The 17,694-nt window shown below is 47.6% G+C and overlaps 1 protein-coding gene across 1 annotated transcript; it reads right to left on the reverse strand.

The window, feature by feature from the left end:
• Positions 1 to 1,947: 1,947 nt before the first annotated feature.
• On the reverse strand, positions 1,948 to 11,467 carry TAT (tyrosine aminotransferase). Its single transcript, XM_057383065.1, has 12 exons — positions 11,370 to 11,467; positions 9,520 to 9,762; positions 9,236 to 9,340; positions 7,861 to 7,928; positions 7,326 to 7,484; positions 7,007 to 7,145; positions 6,597 to 6,649; positions 6,079 to 6,231; positions 5,036 to 5,164; positions 4,508 to 4,591; positions 2,864 to 2,962; positions 1,948 to 2,144 (listed from the first exon to the last, which is right to left on the reverse strand). Exons 2-12 carry the CDS (start codon positions 9,752 to 9,754, stop codon positions 2,001 to 2,003), a joined length of 1,368 nt encoding a protein of 455 aa, XP_057239048.1. The 5' UTR covers positions 9,755 to 9,762; positions 11,370 to 11,467; the 3' UTR covers positions 1,948 to 2,000.
• Positions 11,468 to 17,694: the final 6,227 nt, after the last annotated feature.

Raw genomic sequence — 17,694 nt, forward strand, 5'->3', positions numbered from 1 at the left:
CCTGAGATTTATGGGATACATATATATTTATGTATATTCCTATGTCTCTGGCTCTCTCAGCCTTCTCAATCAAATGCTGCTGGGTCAAAAAGAAATCGGATTGTGTTAATTATTGCAGAATATTTGCATTTTAACAGACATCTCTGCGGGGACTCTGAAAGAAAAGGGGTTCCTGAAGGAAGAATAATCTCAAAGGAGCAGCTCTCTCTAAATCCCAGATCTTTTTATTACTAATGGGGATTAAAGCCACAGAACCTAAGATATGCCGAGAAGAGTTGAAGGAAGGTGGAACTTGAAAGCTGTAGTAGGTTCAAGATGGCATAACAATGCAGCAACATCATGCTGTAAAGGTCTCCTAGACCAACAGACCCTCCACACACYGCTCTACTTGTTATTTGTCAATGTTTTGTCTTAAGAAACTCAGGCTACTCAGCTCTACTTGAAGGTCTAATGGCACTAAATCTCTGAGGCTGTGTACCGTTCACCCATAGACCCAACTTACCCCTCTTTTTGTTCTGGGATTGCTTTCTTTGAAAGGAAAAATGTGGCATGGACACTTCAGCTGACGTGCCAAAGACCTTTTCATACATTGCTATCTTTCTAGTTTAGACACAMCTCCTCTAACGAAGTACTGTTACCCAGATTTTCTGCTGGGCAAGGTAAGGGGAGACAATGAGACAGCTACAGAACCTGGCAGGTCTGGCAGTGTGGAATCTAGAGCTAGCTCACTTTCCCTGTCATTGTGGAGGCTGGGTTAACCTGCGGATCCCAGTTCTGTGGGAGGACGGGTGAACAGAGCTGAAGGTGATAGCATGAGGCACTCCACAAGTTGCCCCTCTGTCACTTACAGAAACGGCTCCTAAGCAGCTCACCAGAACATGTGTTGGAATGGGCATTATCATCTCCTCCCTTTTCCACGAACAGACACCAGGCCACCATGTCGTTATTATTTTATGGAGCTGACGTATTCAGCAATCAGTAACCCTGATACCACTGGCATGTTATAAACACTCCATATAATATGAGCCATGGGGTGCTGCCCCACAATTCACCGCTACAGCAGGAAATGTGCGGCTGCTCCAGCCTTGAGTCCTTGGCACGGCTGGTTCATCCTGAGGWCAGCTGCCTCCCCACAGAAGTGAGCATAGCACCCACTGCTCTGTTGGAGTCCACAACAGGGGAGGCTGCRAGGGCCAAGGAGATGGTGCAGACAGGACTATTCTGTGGGGAGTGAACAGGCTGCCACAGCGAGCTGCCAGCATCATCAGGCAGGAGGGGCTGGCTCCAGTCTATGCCAAGCTTGCCGGGCCCATGCTGCCCTCAGGGTTGGTGAATTCCTTTGGGGGTCTGAAGCGCTCTCACCATATTCCTGCTGGCAGACACAACGGCCCTGGGCAGGCGCGGACAGGCSTGGTGCACAGTAACACCATGGGGTGAGCAAAGGTGAGCCACCTCATAACCAAGCCCAACCTAGCACAACAGTAGCACAGTTCAGGACTGACACGTCAGAATCTTTATTAATAAAAAAAGTTACAATAACTTACTCCCTTTATCACACAAAGGACTCGGTATAAAGAGCTCTAGCCTCCTGAGGTTRTGTAGGGAAGTGAGAGCTGGGTACTTTTCTCTTATCTTCCAAGACAGCAGCCTTCTCCTGACCTCAAGACTAAGTGTGGCCAGCACAGGAGCCACTGGCCCACAGGGCCTTTGCCACAGGGCCGGGCCCAGGAGCAGCCTTCTGCCCCTGCTGCAGCTGGCATGAATGCTGAGCCTGTGGAGACCAGGGGCACTGGGAGCAAGAGGGTGTGCAAGCTGCAGTAGAGGAGGAGAGAGAAGTGGCTTCTTCTTCCCATAATGCTGAGGAGTCTGTGGAGCACAAAATGTGAAGCAGCAGGACAGTGGCTGCTTACAGGCAGGGAGAGGTGGGGCTGGCTGGAAGCAGCCTTGTCTGCCACATCATCCAAGGTCTGGTCTGACAGAGGCAGGGCGGCCGGCTGTAGTTACTTGTCACACTCCAGATCCTGGGSCCCCTCAGCACCCTGGTAGTGCATCTCACAGAACTCCTGAATGCGACTGCAGGCCTCCAAGATCATCTCCTCAGGCACGGTGATCACCACACGGAAGAAGTTTGGGTACTCAAAGCACTGAAATGAGAAAAGGTGAAGCTGACAGATTACCTGRGATAGTGCCAGTTTCAGAGCCCTGCCTTGGCACCATGAGCTGCATCAGCAAGCATATGTGGTCGATGTAGAACAGCAGGGCTTGATTCTTGCTCTCTTACATTGCTTTTTCTGTTCCAAGCATATCTCCCACCCCTATCTGTGTCGACATGAGGGTGAGGGTGGCAGGCCAGAGGACTGTGAATTATACAGACCAAACTATGCAGGCTGAAAGGAGTTAGTAAAGGTGAGGGCTGGAGAATATTTTAGAACCTGTCCATACCCAATGTTGGAAGTGAATGCAAGGCACATATGTTCTCAGACTTTCCTATGCCTGCAGGGGTGGGGGACTGGAAACAGACTGAGGAAAGGAACATGGGTAGGAGCAATCTTCTGAGGTGGTACCTTCAGCAAGGAGGTATATGGAGTTCAGCGACAGAGCTCTGCCAGCTTGAGAAGTACTGGGCAAGCCTGGAGCTGGAAAGATTCTGACAGCCTGACTGAGGGCTGTTAGTGAGCCAGAGACTGCCGCACAGAGCGCTCGGAGCTGACAGCCAGCTCCTACACACTACTACAGATCAGGGACACTTGCATACACAACTCCCAGCCTGTGCTCAGAGCTCAGGGGTGCAAACCCCTACAGCTTCTCCCACCACACTTTGGCCTTACAGCTCCTTGGGTCGGTCTCTCAGTGTTAGGCTCACCGTGGCTGGCAAGCAGAACACAGACTGCTCTGAAATGAGTCTCTCAGTGAACTCCACGTCATTTTCAAACTCCGGAAAATGCTCCATCTCAATCTCAACCTGCAGCAGAGGGATGTAAAATAGCAATCAAGACATCGAAACTATCTGTAGTGTCCTTGTTTACACACACGGCCCACCAACTTCCCAGTCAAGTGCAGCTGTCCRTCCTCAATTTTTGCTCATGGTTTTGGGCTGCCTGGGATGCAAGACAGAAACATATAAATGGAAATTGGGCTTCTCAAAAAGTGTTCATTAACTTCCTAAAGCTGGAATTTCAGTTAAGCGCAACTTCAGCAAAAAAACACCTGGTGRCAAAGACACAGTAACCAATTTGAAATGAGAAGGAATAAGGCTTTTAGACAGAGCTTGGTAGAAAACTCAACATGATTAATAACTCTGTCATGCAAGAAAAAAAAACTAATGGTTTGGTTTAAAAGAAAAAGAAATATAGCAAGGTCTAGAATACAGCGAACAAAATAAATCCTTGTAGGATGATATGATTGGTAAAAAAAGTGAAAATGCTAAAATCTTCAATAAATATTTCTTTTTCTGTATTTGGAAAGAAGGTGGCTGTCCATCTCTCCCAAAAAGATGGTGCTCTTCTGGCCCTTTGTTTATAGAATACGGTAACAGTTTGTATTGCAAGGGGCCTTAAAGCTCATTTAGCTCCAACACCTCCACCATGGGCAGGACTGCCACCCAATAGATCAGCTTGTTCAGGGTCCCATCCAGTCTGACCTTTATAACCAAAGATGATTTTAAACATCTCATAAAAATATTCTTAAACAGATAATTTGAGAGATAATTTGCATATGGAAGTTCTGAACGAGCTAGTAGAAAACAAAAATAACCACATGATTTTACTTTAAATAAATGTTCAGCTACTGTACAAATATAATAGGTGTGAAAGAATCTTAGAGCTGTGCCTCTACACAAAAAGCAAAAGCAAACTGACCGGTGCAGTTTCTGGGTAAAACTGGAAACTGGGTCAAGTGAAAAGGATTTAATTACAGAAACGAGTGAGACATATACTGTGGTATTCTCCAGTTCTGAGTTCACATTTTAAGAGCAAATGAAAAACTGGAGACACTATGAGACCAAAAAAAAACCCCAACCTAAAAATGTGTTACAGCGTTTTAAATGTCGCAGCTGAGCCTGATGAGATGAAAAGGGAAATGTCAGCACATTATAAAATTTAAAGCAAAGAGGCATGGGAAAGGGCAGAAGAAGAGGCAGCACCACAGGCAGAAGACAGACATACTAATATGAAGAAAGCAACATTTTCTGCAGGAGGTATGATAATCTGCCTTGTTGTATAGGGGCTTTCTGTTGCCAGCTGGCTTCATATCCAGGTGAAACAACACTGTCTTGCAAAGTACAAGTCATGGAGTTGTGTGCAGAAGCAAGTGGGGGAAGTATACTGGCCTCTGCTCTGTGAGCAGTGATCAGCATATCCTAGCCTTCCAAAGTGACCAAGGGATGCATTTACTGCACTGGGCAATGTGAAAATGCACCGTAATGAAGTCCTGGTGGCAAGTACCAATCTGAAACACTGACTAGCTCTGGCAACCAGACCCAGTGTGAATGTTGATAATCCTCACTTACCATAAGGTACATGGCTCCAGCAGGCCGGACAGGTTGAAGGCCAGGGATAGCTGATAAGGCGGCATAACAAAGGTCAGCATTGGACTGAAAAGCAAAAAGGAAAAATTTCAAAACAGGAGAAATTCCAGGAAGCAGCTCGGTAAATGGAAGCCAGACTCTGGACTGGGACTATAGACAGGTTTGCCTACTGCAAATAAAGGGACAACAAATGCAAACAGCACGGGAGATCACGGCCTTGAGTACAGCAGGTGTTACTGAACTGAGCTTAGCAAGTCAGTGCCAAACATTCCAACCCCTGGGTCAGCAGCTCTAGCTGCAGAGCTGGGCTGCCTGAAATTTATCACAGTATTTCTGCCCCGGTTACAATGTCTCCTACTGGAATTTGATTTGTTAGGTCATCCTAATCAAAGACAAAACTGCACCTCCAAGTGGAGGGGGGGGGGGGGTGGAATAATAAATTAATGAGAAAGGACTCCCTCCAAATAAAGTCTGTAAACAGACCTTCTTGGTGTGTTACAGGCTACCTACCTTGAGGATGCTTAGGGTGTTGTGGTAGAACTCAGGTGGTGTTCGGTGCAAGATACGCTCCAGTGCTCCTTGGACAATTGTACAGGGTCCTAGGATCCTTTGACTGAGTCTTAGAAGGCCATCCCTGATCTGAGAAAACATCATGATATTTGCAGCTTTGGTGATGCTTCTCTAAAGGAAAGGAACAGCTCCAAGACCCACTTTCTGTATTTCTACAGCTGTTCACACCGCTCTCTTCAGTGAGCATACAGAGTACTAAAGAAGATTTGTTTGACTATATGCCATGCTTAGCAGACTATTTACAGTGTCATTCTCTGTTCCTCCATTGCAGATTGAAATGCCAACAGAGACTACCTTTGGAGCTTCCCAATCTGTCTCAAATCAGGCTGGAATATAGAAAATACAAATATAGCCAGATCTGCTCCAAACAGCGCTTTGCATTTCCCTTAGTTTTGTGCCCACAATCCACACTTTCAAAGCCAGGTAAGGACAATCAACATTAGCTTTTCTGCTCACTCATTTGGTCCTCTCTTCTCCCTCTTCCTCTGCAGAGAGCCTTCTAGGTGGAAAGGTCACTGCAGTAGATGGTTGTCCTTGTAACACAGCTGAAAAATAGCCAGATAAAGCACTGGCAGCACGGCAAGGTGCTTTGTTCTTCTTTTAAGAGAAACCATGTAAGAGCACATAGATACCACACATGGACTCCACATGCCGGATAAGCCATGCAATACTTTCAGTGCATAGTGGAGCTATATAAGAAGTCAGAAGCACAGAAAAAGCACAAGGCATATATTAATCAGCAGCATAGACACAGAGTGAGTTACAGCATAGATGTGGGTGGAAGGCCATGTCTGGGAGCAGATGGAGTAAGGAAGGGACATGAAGAGGCTAGAGTTGCAGAAAAGTGTGTAAGCACAACTGGGGGACACCCAGGTGAGAGCAAAAGAGCAGTACCTGCCTGCATCGGTTTAAAGACCTGGTGATCCACATACTGAAGACTCTGCAAGTCTGTTGCTATGACAGCAACACTCAGCGGTTCTCACCTCATTACCAAAGATGTCTCTCCTGTCATGAATTAGGATCCAGCCCATCCGCCAGCCAGGGACTAGCCATCGCTTTGCCAAGCCACCACAGGACAAGATTGGCACATTGGTGCTGAGAGTTGCAATGGGTTCATACTTGCAGTCAGCAAACACCTGTGACAGGAGGCTGTGTTAGGGCTGTCCCTACCTCTTACAGCAAGAACTGTGGGTGTATGCATGAATAACAAGAAGAGATGCAGGAAAGTGATGGGAAATCGATGGTGAAAACTCATAGCTTCAAAGTATGAACATAGTAAGTGCACTCACATAAAAGCAAGCCATTTGGGAAGAGGAAGTCGGACATGAGAAGTACCCCTAGGACTGTGTACCAAAAGACTGGGAGCTCCAGGCACGGACCCAGGCAYAGGGGAGTGGAGCTGGCCCTCACCTCTAGAGACGTGTCTGCCATTGCTGAGGGTTAGGTGCATCAAAAAGGACAGGCAGCATTGGGAATGCAAAGGACTGCAACTGCCACTCACCATGTCTCCGTAGATCTCATCAGCCAGGATGGGCACACACTGTCTTGATGCCACTGTAGGAGAGAGGACATTCAGCCCTGCCACTCTGCATCCTCCACGGGAACAGACTTGCCCTTTGCTGCAGGGCCTGGCAGGGCTCTGAGGGAAGCTCTGTCTCAGGGCAGAGGGTTGCTATCTTCCTCCTACAGACTGTTCATTTGGAGAGCCTGACCACTGGGAATCCCTGCTGTGACTGAGTCTAGTTCTGCTCCAGTTGCTGGGGACTGGCAGCACAGCCCTTGCTGTCAGAACAGGGCTCAGGAAGCACAGGGCCCCTGTGAGCCCTCCCCCTGTGGAGCCAGAGGAGAGAAATGAGCAGACCAAGTCACACGGACTGCAACCATGCCCCAGAAACACACGGGCAGGCTCACCTGCCAGGATCTCCTGGAGGTGGCTCTTGCTGAACACAGAGCCACAGGGATTCGATGGGTTGTTCACAATGAGGCAAGCTGTTTTCTCATCCACCAAAGACTCCAAGTGTTCCAAATCAATTTCCCAGGCCTTCTCTGGCTAGTGAAGTGAAGAGAASGGGAAGTAACGGCTGAGGAACTAGTCTTGCCACACAAGGTCATATGTTGCCAGAGCACCCAGGGTTACTCGTGTCCCCTTCACCCACATTCCAGGCAAGACCAGGGTATTTCTGAGAGTAGAAATGTCAGGGCTGCCCCTTCCAGGCCTGCCACCACTTACCAAGAGGTTGTAGAGTTTGACCTCTATCCCCATAGACAAAGCCAGAGTCTTGTAGAGGGAGAAACCAGGCCGTGGCACCAAGATGTTCTGGCCTGGATTGGCCAGAACTGCCAAGGCAAGCTCTATAGCCTGACTGCAGCCACTCGTTAGGATGACATCCTGCAAAGAGCACAGAGAGGTCAGTGGGATGAACAGCCACTCTGAAGTGCTCCAGACATGCAGGAGTGACACTATAGGCTCAGCTCTGGTGGGTAGAGCTTCTCAGGCAAAAGGACAGTGCCAGAGCCTGATTGGAAGCAGGAAAACTTCAGCTGATGAAAAGCACCACCTCCGTCTGGGGAGGAGGGAGGTGAAGGGCTCAGGGAAGGGATGATACCAGCAGGAGGCCACCTTGGGACAAGGCCATTTGGCTAGCCTTTAGTCCTCTAACTGGGCAGGAACAGAGAGCTGGAGTAGGGCTCCTATGCCCCATGGTCTGCAGGCAGAAGCATCCTGTCTGCATTGCAGTGGGAGTGCCTTGGCTGGGCACCAGTACCTGGGCCTTCAGTGGTGCCTCTGGGCAGTTGTAGTATGCAGCCACAGCTTCCCGGCAGGACTGGTAGCCTGAGGAAAGAGGAGTCAAACATGGAAGGGAGGTTTTTACAGATTCTTTCTTTCTTACGGATACCGTTTCTTTCTTCTTACCGGTACAAGGCTTGTTGCCTTTCAGCTGCTCTTGGAATTATGAGGCAGACAAGGTTAAATGGATAAAAGGGTTTTACCTCGGTATTTTAATAGGATTCTAGGTGCACAGCTCTTCAAGGTGGAACACGCTGAGATGCACACACCGTATAATGCATATACAATTTTTATGGACCTTGCAAATCAGCATATCTGTCTAGAATCCCCCAATAAGAAACTTAATAAATTATTAACGTCCCCCTATTCTAAAGATTCCGCCCCCCCCCATGAGACTAGAGCCCAGTTTACAAAATATTTTCTAGAGAAAAGGTTTCAAACAAGACTGAAACTTCGAGTTTTGAGACAGCATAGAGCTCACCAGCCTCCTACTGAGGATGTTTGGCCCTTCTGCCTAGCAGAAAACTAAGCTATAATGTCAGGCTACAAAAAATTACAAGCATGTAGGCTAAGGGTACAAAGAATATACAAAGGGTACAGAAAATATCTAAAAGGGTATATAAAAAGAARAGGCAAATATCATCAGGCATCAGGCTCACCGCTGCTGCCCAGATGGAGAAAACCCACTTGGTGGTGTCCCGGGGTGACACAGTCCTGCCTCAGGCCGAGTGCTATGCAGCCCCAAGGCTGGGCCAGGATGACCAAGAACAGGGACAAACCTTGGGCAGGAAGGCAAGTTCCCAGCACATCCTGGGGACAGAACTGACAGGAACAGAGTGGAGGGTAGCCAGGGAGTTTCCTRAGCCAGAAGGAAGCCAATTGTAATGACATGGCTTTCACGGTTTAGTGATGATACTGGGGCAGCAGTCACCATGTGGAGGGTCCTGTGTTGCAGACATGATCTACACTCTGTACACACTTTCAGCACTAACTGCAAACAAGGCTCGTGTTGCCAGTGAAGTCAGGGAGCCCAAGGCGAGTCCTGGTTAAGGCAGGTCAGAAAGGAGTTTGGCTACAACCCACAGCAGGGACACACAGTCCCGAGCCCTTCTGGGTTCTTGGTGTCCTGCCTGCTCCAAAGGCTGAGGCAGCAAACAGCCTCTGCAGGAGCTCTGGGCCTCCAACAGCCTATACAGGTGTATCTGGGGGATACACATACTTTTGTGTTCATGTGACTATTGGTGAGGACAGCTGTAARGATGCCGATGGAGAGATGTCTGTGTAACTGCTGTGGGGTAGGAGCTAGCACATGCCTTCATCCAGCTCTCCCAGGATGAGCTTTGTCAACTTACCAACAGATGGAGCATAACCATTGCACTGCCCAGAGTCCAAAACCTCCTTCACAGCCCGTGTGACCTCATCATTTGTGGGAAGGTTTCCAAAGACTGTCGGGTCTCCTTTTCAAAGATTGAAAAGATAGTAAAGTTCTGACTGATCTGTGACAGGCACAGAACTGTGTGGCCGTCTGATCCATCCCTTGGTGTTCACACAAATTTTGTGCTTCAGAGCCCCGCAATCTGCCAGCCACACAGTGGACCCAAATACCTGGAGGCTTCAGTAACAGGACTATGCTCACCTAAGGACAAGGAGATCATGGCTTTTTTTGGGTTGGGTTCCACCTTCATGTTGTCTACGATGGCTCGGACAGGATTGAAAGTCTTCTTTGACATTTCAGAAGCCCTGACAGCCCATCTTGGCTTCCGACCCTTCACCTTCCCTGCTGATATGGTGTTCCCAGTGCTCTTGAGATGAACATCTAGCATAGGGGCATGATCTCCAYGGCCATTCACTTGGATCAGGTACGAGTCCATCCTGAGAGCTGTCAGTGCAAAGTGAATTTCCTGGGCTTAGTTAACACATATCAAGCAAGGAATCTGTCCATTTAGGGATGCAGCCCATAAGTAAAACTTCTGAAAGCTGTAGACTCTTCCTACTGCCTAAGGACAAAGCAGCAGCAGCAACAAGTAGGGCTGTATTTCGTGCCAGGATGAAGTGAAACCCCATGCATAAGTGAGAACACAATACAGTGAGAAGGAAAAGGGAAACTTTGTGCTAGCTGCACCACTGCCTAGTTGGACCTGCTGTCCTGAGGAGGAACAAGCCCCACTAAAGCCAGCAGCCAAGAATTAGCAGCACGTTGTAGTCACTGCTTGACTGCAGATTMAATATTCCACTGACAGAAGGACCAGATCATCCACTTTTTCCCCCCATCTATCAACTTGCATACCTCAGGCTGCAAACACAAGGCCTAGCCCACTAGGTGTGTTCATATCCAGAATGTTCCTTCAGTCTACAGACAGAAATGCAGCACAATAAATCAAATATCAGATGCCAAAAAGGTAGTTCTTATTCAATATTATTATGATGCAGTGGGAAGTGGCAGGGTAGAGGTTAGACACTTGCCTATGGTCAGCAGAGAGCAGCCCAGCCCCGAGAGGGTAGAGCAAAAGGCAATGCTTACGAAATGGAGCAAGACTGGTACGGACATAGAGGGAAATCCTGGAGGCAGCACCGCCTCAAGAAAAGGGCCTGTAGTCCTGCCGAAAGCTGGGTAAAAAGCAAGGCACAGCAGAATAGCTGCCTTCAAGATCCAAAAATGGACACAAAAGTGACACACACCTCTCAGCACGTATACCCAGAACATGAGCTAGACCAGGCAGGAAAAGCCTTACCTACAAACTGCTGATGACTCAGGGTTTTCCACCTGCAGATTAGGGACAGGGCACAGASCAGGCAGACCTTCTGAGACTCAAGGTCTGTTCTTGCTGATTCTGGCACACTACCTTGTAATCCTGCCACCAACTGCATATGCTATCTATTCTGTCCTATTTCTCTGCGCCACTGAAAAGCAATTCAGTGAACAGTGGCCCTKTCCTGATGCTAGTTACTTAGCTCCCCGCTCACAGACACTCACAGCACATCTTCCCCTTCCTTGCTGCAGAGACTGACCCAGAAAGGCTGCAGTGTTGCCTGCCTCTGGCAGGATTTGCTATCTTAACAAATTTCTCACTGTTTCAGTGAAGTTTGCCCCATGCTGCTGCAGCTACTCTACCAGCAGTGTCCTATTAGGTCATTTATAGCAACTCAGGCTGATCTAACAGGTTTCACAAAGCTAGACTTCAGCTTTTCTGCTGAAGTCTTCTGGGTTTCCTTTCTACCAGAAGAAAGTCAGCTGAAGAAATATACAGAAGGGCTGCCCAAAAACCTGAGCCTAGAAATGAGCCATGTATCTGAGTTCAACAGCTGAGCTGTGTCCCAAATACACAGTCTACCCTAGCGGAGCCCTGACACCACCCTGCRACGTGGGTCTCCTGAAAAGGAGAGCAGCAGACACGGGCACGATAGACACCTTCAATGTAGGTAGMCATGGAAATACTCCCCACTACCCCGCCAAAAGAAGCAAAGCACCAGAGTAYAGCACTTTACCTTCTACAGCACAGACAGGGAGACACCAACAAGCTTGGGGGTCCAGTCCCTAGTTTTCATCCAGGACAAATCCCTTTGAGAGGAAAGTCCTGTAGCTTCTTGCCCATGAAATAATCCCCCAAACTGGGCGTCGAGACTGAATCCTTTAGCCATTGGCTCACAGAGAGGGCTGCTCTTCCCACCCAAAACTGACCTCTCCTCCCCTTTGCAACTGTAGTCACTTCAAACACCTGGAACATGGCTGTGCATTAACTCTTTCTGGGGGCAGCTTAAGGACACACTTTGGCTTCCTGGGATGCCTGGGCTGCCATCTTTGGCACCACTTTCCTCAGTCTCCCCAAAGACTGCTGGAGGCAAACCTGCAGTGTCCAGGTATTCTAAGCACTAGCACCTTGTAATTCAATGAGAGTGGATTGATGGTCTGTGAAGCGTAAGGAAGCTGTCAGTCTGTCCTGATCTCAGATGCTCTGGGATCTCAATGCACCAGTTGAGAAACACCAGTCTGTGGCTCCATTGCAATTGGGAGGCTTCTTTCTCATGAGCTAAAGTGAGGAGAGCACTTCCCTAGCCAGTGTTTTGGAAGCAACAGGACCTGAAGGATTAAAGGAAGCTTAAATTGTCATTGGTTTGGGGTTGTTTTTCTGCACTTTCCTTTCTTTTTTTGGTTGCTGCAAGACCCAAGTAAACTCATAATTCTGGCAGCCATCAGAAATTATGCAATTCTTCCCTCTCTAATTGTACTGCAAACCACAGATGATACCATTCCCAGAAGGCCCTTTTTTGCTAAGTGATGTGAACGTATGCCTTCCTGTCTCTTCATACCTGCATGGCTGGGATAAATGAGAGGCACCTCCACTCTTCCTGCCTTCCAAGGGCTGCTCCAAGGCTTCCCTTATTGCCATGGCAGCAAATGACCAGGGACTGAAGAGTTGCTGAGGGACAAGAAGGACTTGCCAATCATCGAGCAAACAGACTGTTGATACCTTCAGTGCAGAGGCCAACGGTCACTGAGATTTTTGCCTGTTTACATATTCATGTGAGTTGGAGGAGGAAGGAGCCTGCATTCAACCCATGCTCACTGCACAACCAGCAGTAAGGCTGCATCTCCTCAGGTGCAACAAGTGATCCCTTCCCTCAGTGCTGTGGCTGGGCTGACACTGCTGGGGCACCTTGTCCTGCTGTTGACCACTGTACTGGAATGAGCACTTCTGAGGCCACAATGGGGGCCAAGGATTCAGGGCTGGAGGCAGGTTGGGAGGAGGTGGGTGGCAGCCAGCAGGTCTAGACATGATTCTCAGCCCCAGACTGTAGGGTAAGCTCATTGCAGCCACCCTCAAGGCATTTGGACAAGGAATAGCACCTTTGAAAACCCTTTCACGGAGAAATGTCTAGTACTGAAGCTGTTTGGACTGTTTTCTACAGAGGGCTGCACAGTTCCTCTCTTCTTTTGACTGAAACTTGACATGGGTAACCTTCAGAAGTTCATGCAGGCCTCTGCAAGCACCTACGGGTTATTTTTCACTTCCCCCAGCTGGACCCATCTCTTGCCATGCTGCAAGCCCTGGCAGGGTTAACATGGCATTGGGAGGCCTCAAGGACGATGCTGCAGGTTCTGCCTAGCAACAACCCCCAAACTGACGCAACTGGAGCTCTACCCGTCATACTGTATACAGCAGTGGGGTTCAGGGGAGGGCGCAGTGGAAGCCTGCTGCCAAGAAGGAAAAAAAAAATGTGGCTCTGGAGACACAGGAAGGCTCAGTTACATAAGGCTGAGAACCTGGTGAGAAGAAGGGTAAGGACAGCAGCGTACAATGGCATSAGTGGGTTTCTCCTGCTGTTACTAYGCCTTTTTCCTCTCTTGCATGACTGCTGTCCTTTTCCAGATGCTCTCACATGGGGTAKGCAGCCCCCATCCTCCCACCCCTTGTTGTGCAGATGGTCTCCCAGGACCAAGGCATGAACAAAGAACTCACTTCRTATTCTAGAAATCACTTTGTATTCTAGAAATATGGCCAAGCCATCCTTCTGTGATGTGGTGAAAGAGGCAGCCATACCCTGCAGGATGCATTTCTGCCAGTAAGGCTGCTGTCTCTCTGGACTGTCAGGCCCTATGCACCCCACTAGCACCCTATCCCACCGACTTGCCTCCAACCTCTAGAGTTTGCTCCTCTGTCTCAGCAGGTCAGCCCCACAGGTATCTTGTTGCATACCTCTTCAGCTCCCTYTTCCCAGTAGAACGAGAAACAAGTGATAACTTCAGCATTTTTATGGCACGGCTTTTTTTCTGGTACCAGGGCTCCCAGAGTCCCATTTCTGTGAGCAGAGGTGAACACAGTGAGAGGGAGCAGCTTGGCTTCCAGCCTCAGGTGCAGTCACAAAGCAGAACTGGCAAACAGCTGCTTGAGGGGAGCGCAGGCTCAGGCATTGCTGCTCTCGAAGCCTGTCTCTGTCAGGCTGCAGGGAGGCCGTACACAAGGATAGTTTTGCCAGTTCAGGGTTCACTGCTACAGGGACAGACACCCAACTAGTATTCCGCATAAAAATCCACCAGATCAGTAACAAATCACTTCATTAATTACCTCCTTATATTTTCCTTTTATTTCCAGCAATTTATGTCTGCTCCTTTTGGACACTGGTAYAGGGCCAAGAAGTTCAGTGTTTGTGTATAATCTCATCTCAGGCCTCTGATTCCCACTTGAATCAGCTTTTAATAATCAATTATAKGAGTTTTTCCTTTCTCCAGTTTCCTTTTTTAATCAATTTGTTGTTAAGGTCTCAGATGAGCAAACAGAAATAAAACCTCCATGTCTCTCATGAATGTTGTATCTGTTTATCGATTCTGACAGCATCATTATAATACTGCAGCAGGTTTTCTGAAATGCAAGGCACAAAACTTGTCCCTGACAGGTCAGGTGATACAGGCACTCTGAAAATGCATATGTTCAGAGTTAAAGCCCAGTGGGGGCAGGGCTGCTGTGACAAACCTGTATGTATGTGCATGAGTCTCTGATCTAGTGATGGTGGTGCTTGTGCCACCAGCAATCTTAATTGTGAAATGGAGCATAGCACCTGTTACCTCTTAGCCTAATCAGAGCAGAAAAATTAGCTCCAAAAAAAGACGAGCTAGATTCTCCAAAACGATGCAGTCACTGCGTTTAAGAGCCAGAAAGATAGCACAATCCACAAAGAGTAGCTCAAAGCCAGTAACAGGGTAATTAAAAAACTTACCATAGCTACAGTTTATCTATCTGCCTGTATTCAGGATCAATTTTCATTTGATCTCAGAAATAAAAACCTGAAATACACTGAAATTGCACAGTCTAACTAGAGATGCCTGTTCTGGAAAAGTACCCTGTGTACTGCAAGTGATTTGCAGGATGCCTTTGCTACCTGGGTGAGCTGGGTTTGGAAAGCTGAGAACTGGCATCTGGGGGCTGTCTGGTCTCTGCATTTCTTTTGGAACAAGGTGGCTGCCAAAGTGCACAAATGGAGGGCATTACAGCAAGGACAGTGACACTACGTAGGCTCCTGGTAGGGCTCTCCTCTGCAAGTCCTGGGCAGATTGAGAACAGCTGCATTAACATACCTTAACGAGCACYGTCTCCTACTATTTGCCATTTCCCTTCATCAAGAAAACTATAGAATATAAAACCCAAATGCTTTCATGACTATGGCATCTTGTGGGCCTCCCACAACACCAGCACCTGAAAATGCACAGCGGCAACCTGATAGTAGCTGTTCTGGGCACGGCAGACTGCTCTCCCCAGCCATGGAGCACTATGGTGCTGGGAGGGGACAGAGTTAGGCAGGTACGGGGCCTTTGCTTGCTCAGCCTGAGCACTGGGTCCATTGCAAGCACGCTGMCAGACACACTGCCCGCCAGGTTCGTCAGGGATTGGAAGCACCCGTGAGCTACACGCCCAACAGCCACAATGAAAAACCTGCAAGTCCTATTACAGATGCTGAAAGGAATGTTCCACAAAGTGTGAGTGTTACGYGTTTCTGAGTACAGGTCGGATGAAAGAAAACACCTCATCCAGACTCGTGTCTGTTTACATCCAGGTGAACATTATCCATGTAAGTGCATATCCTGTGTTTGACTTATGACTTCAGAGACTTGAAYTGCTGCATGCTGTGTTGTAGCAGCTGTCCTCCAATGGCCTTGGAGCCACTGGGACAGTGACTAACCAATGGAGGTGGGGTGGAAAGGGGCACAGTGACTTTGTGGGGTGAGATGAGACTGTGAGCTCGCAGTGGGTGGCATGGGCAGCACCAAGCACTTCCTTCCTGTGTTCACAAAGACAGGCCCGCCTTCTCATGACTGAATCTGAGGCCCAGTGATGGAAACCTACCAACTGCYTGACTAATCTAATCCTGAAAAAAATGCTCATCTCCTTATAAAATGGTGGAGTTGGAGTGTGTGTGAGAAACATTGAGGGTGCCTGAAATACATTCCTTTTGCTTCAAGCTAAACTCTCTGTTTCCTGACCATGCCAACAGCAGACAGAGTGAACATTTCCCTGCTCTTGACAGCAGTTTTTTACAAGTTTAGATTAAAGTTTAGAGGTGTTTAGACATCTCTCTATTAACAAGCTTGCAAGTTGTTAACAAACACTTGTTATTTCAAATGAGATGGCTGTGATCAATCTTTTTCTCATAGGTTGTATTTCTAGAAATTTCTTTTGCTTTCTTCTGAATCCCATCCAGCTGATCCACTCACCTCTGGAAACACAGTGTGCAAGACTGAGGCCAAGTCAGYGCTGAAGCAGGGGCAGAAGAATTTCTCCACGCGTCCTACATGTGACATTCCTGTTCATACACCCTAGCAATGTTAGTTTTTTTCGCAACAGGATGACATTGTGGACTTGCGTTCAGTTTGTCATTCACAATAACCTCCAGTTCTTTTCTACAGTACTGCTGTATCGTCATCGTGCTGCACTCACTGTCCCTGTGATTATTTATTTATSTAGGACAGTCAATAAATCTGGTTGTGGTGTTCAGCAGTGATTGTGCTACAGCTCCCAGCTGCCTCAGGCTGGAGAAATACAAGGCGGTTCATTACTTGCTCCTACCACTTTACCCTCCAAGTTCCTAGGGAGGGCACTGAACCAGACCAGAGCTCTTGGTCCATGGCAAGTCAAACCAGGACCTTTCCTCCCTTAGTGCACCAATGACATCAGAAGTAGCCAGAAACAAAGAAGCCAAAAATAATAATTTAAAAGATAATTACAAAGAGAAGCCAAAATAGTGGTGAAGATTAATATAAGAATCCTCGGCCTCCTATTGTTCTGTTGTTCTGACTGCTATTTGTTACAGTAAGAACAGGAACCCAGAAGACAATGCTGACCAAGTTCAGCTACAGTATTTTGAGCAGGAGTGAAGCGACACAAGGCATGYTTTTAAGATTTCTCATTATAGCAACAGAAATGGAATAATATTGACTCACTTCTACAATACTTTGAAGTTTGTACCTCATTTGTTAACAGCAACACCCTAGTAAACACTGAACACATCTCTAAATCAACAGAGCAGTACTTCCCAGCTCAGTATTTGAACATGTAATTCACACACAAATCCAAAGAAAGCTTTATTCCAYTTTGTTGGATGAGCAGCAGCAACACTCTACATAAGACACACATTTCATCCCTTGTGACTCATGATTATTCAACTTAGTTCTTCATGTCCCTTTCATGTCAGTTAAAAGCTCTCCTRTGCAACATGGTACTGTACATGACACTAGAAGTTCACAAAGGGTTGTTAAAGCTTTTAAACTCATCCAGCAAGGAGGCTTGTGATCTGGCACGTGAACATGAGTGATGCAACATATGCAGATGAAAAAGTGTGTGCAACAGCCTCACTACTGAGCATCTGCACTATCTCCATAGTCCTTGTCCCCAGCTTCCTACGGATTCCCCATTTTCTACCTTAGCACACAGCTCCTGTCTGGTCTATCTGAACTGGACGTTGAAACAAGGGGGTTTTTTTTTGTTTTGTTCTCTTTCTCTCTTATACTCAACCTAAGTAAAATTTAAGATGCATTTTCAGATCTCCAGTCCTTTGTGGGATCAGGTGAAATGTTGAGGAGAGTGTTTTCCCACAGTGCTGAGGTGCACTTCATAGGCTTTTCACATATAAGTCTTTAGGGTTATTGCTGTTGTTCCTGCAAGGACAGAAAGGTGAAACAGTCTTACTGTTGCCACCAGTCTTACAGATGGAGGAAATTTATCTCTGCATCTTAAAGACAAATTGTGACCTCKCAGGACACATATTCAAGTACTGTGTCTGAGATGTTACAGTGTAACTGTTCCCCCAAAAACACATGCTT

This window comes from Malurus melanocephalus, unplaced genomic scaffold, assembly GCF_030028575.1.
Source record: "Malurus melanocephalus ecotype Western Australia unplaced genomic scaffold, MMel_1.1 scaffold_605, whole genome shotgun sequence".
Taxonomy (NCBI): domain Eukaryota; kingdom Metazoa; phylum Chordata; class Aves; order Passeriformes; family Maluridae; genus Malurus; species Malurus melanocephalus.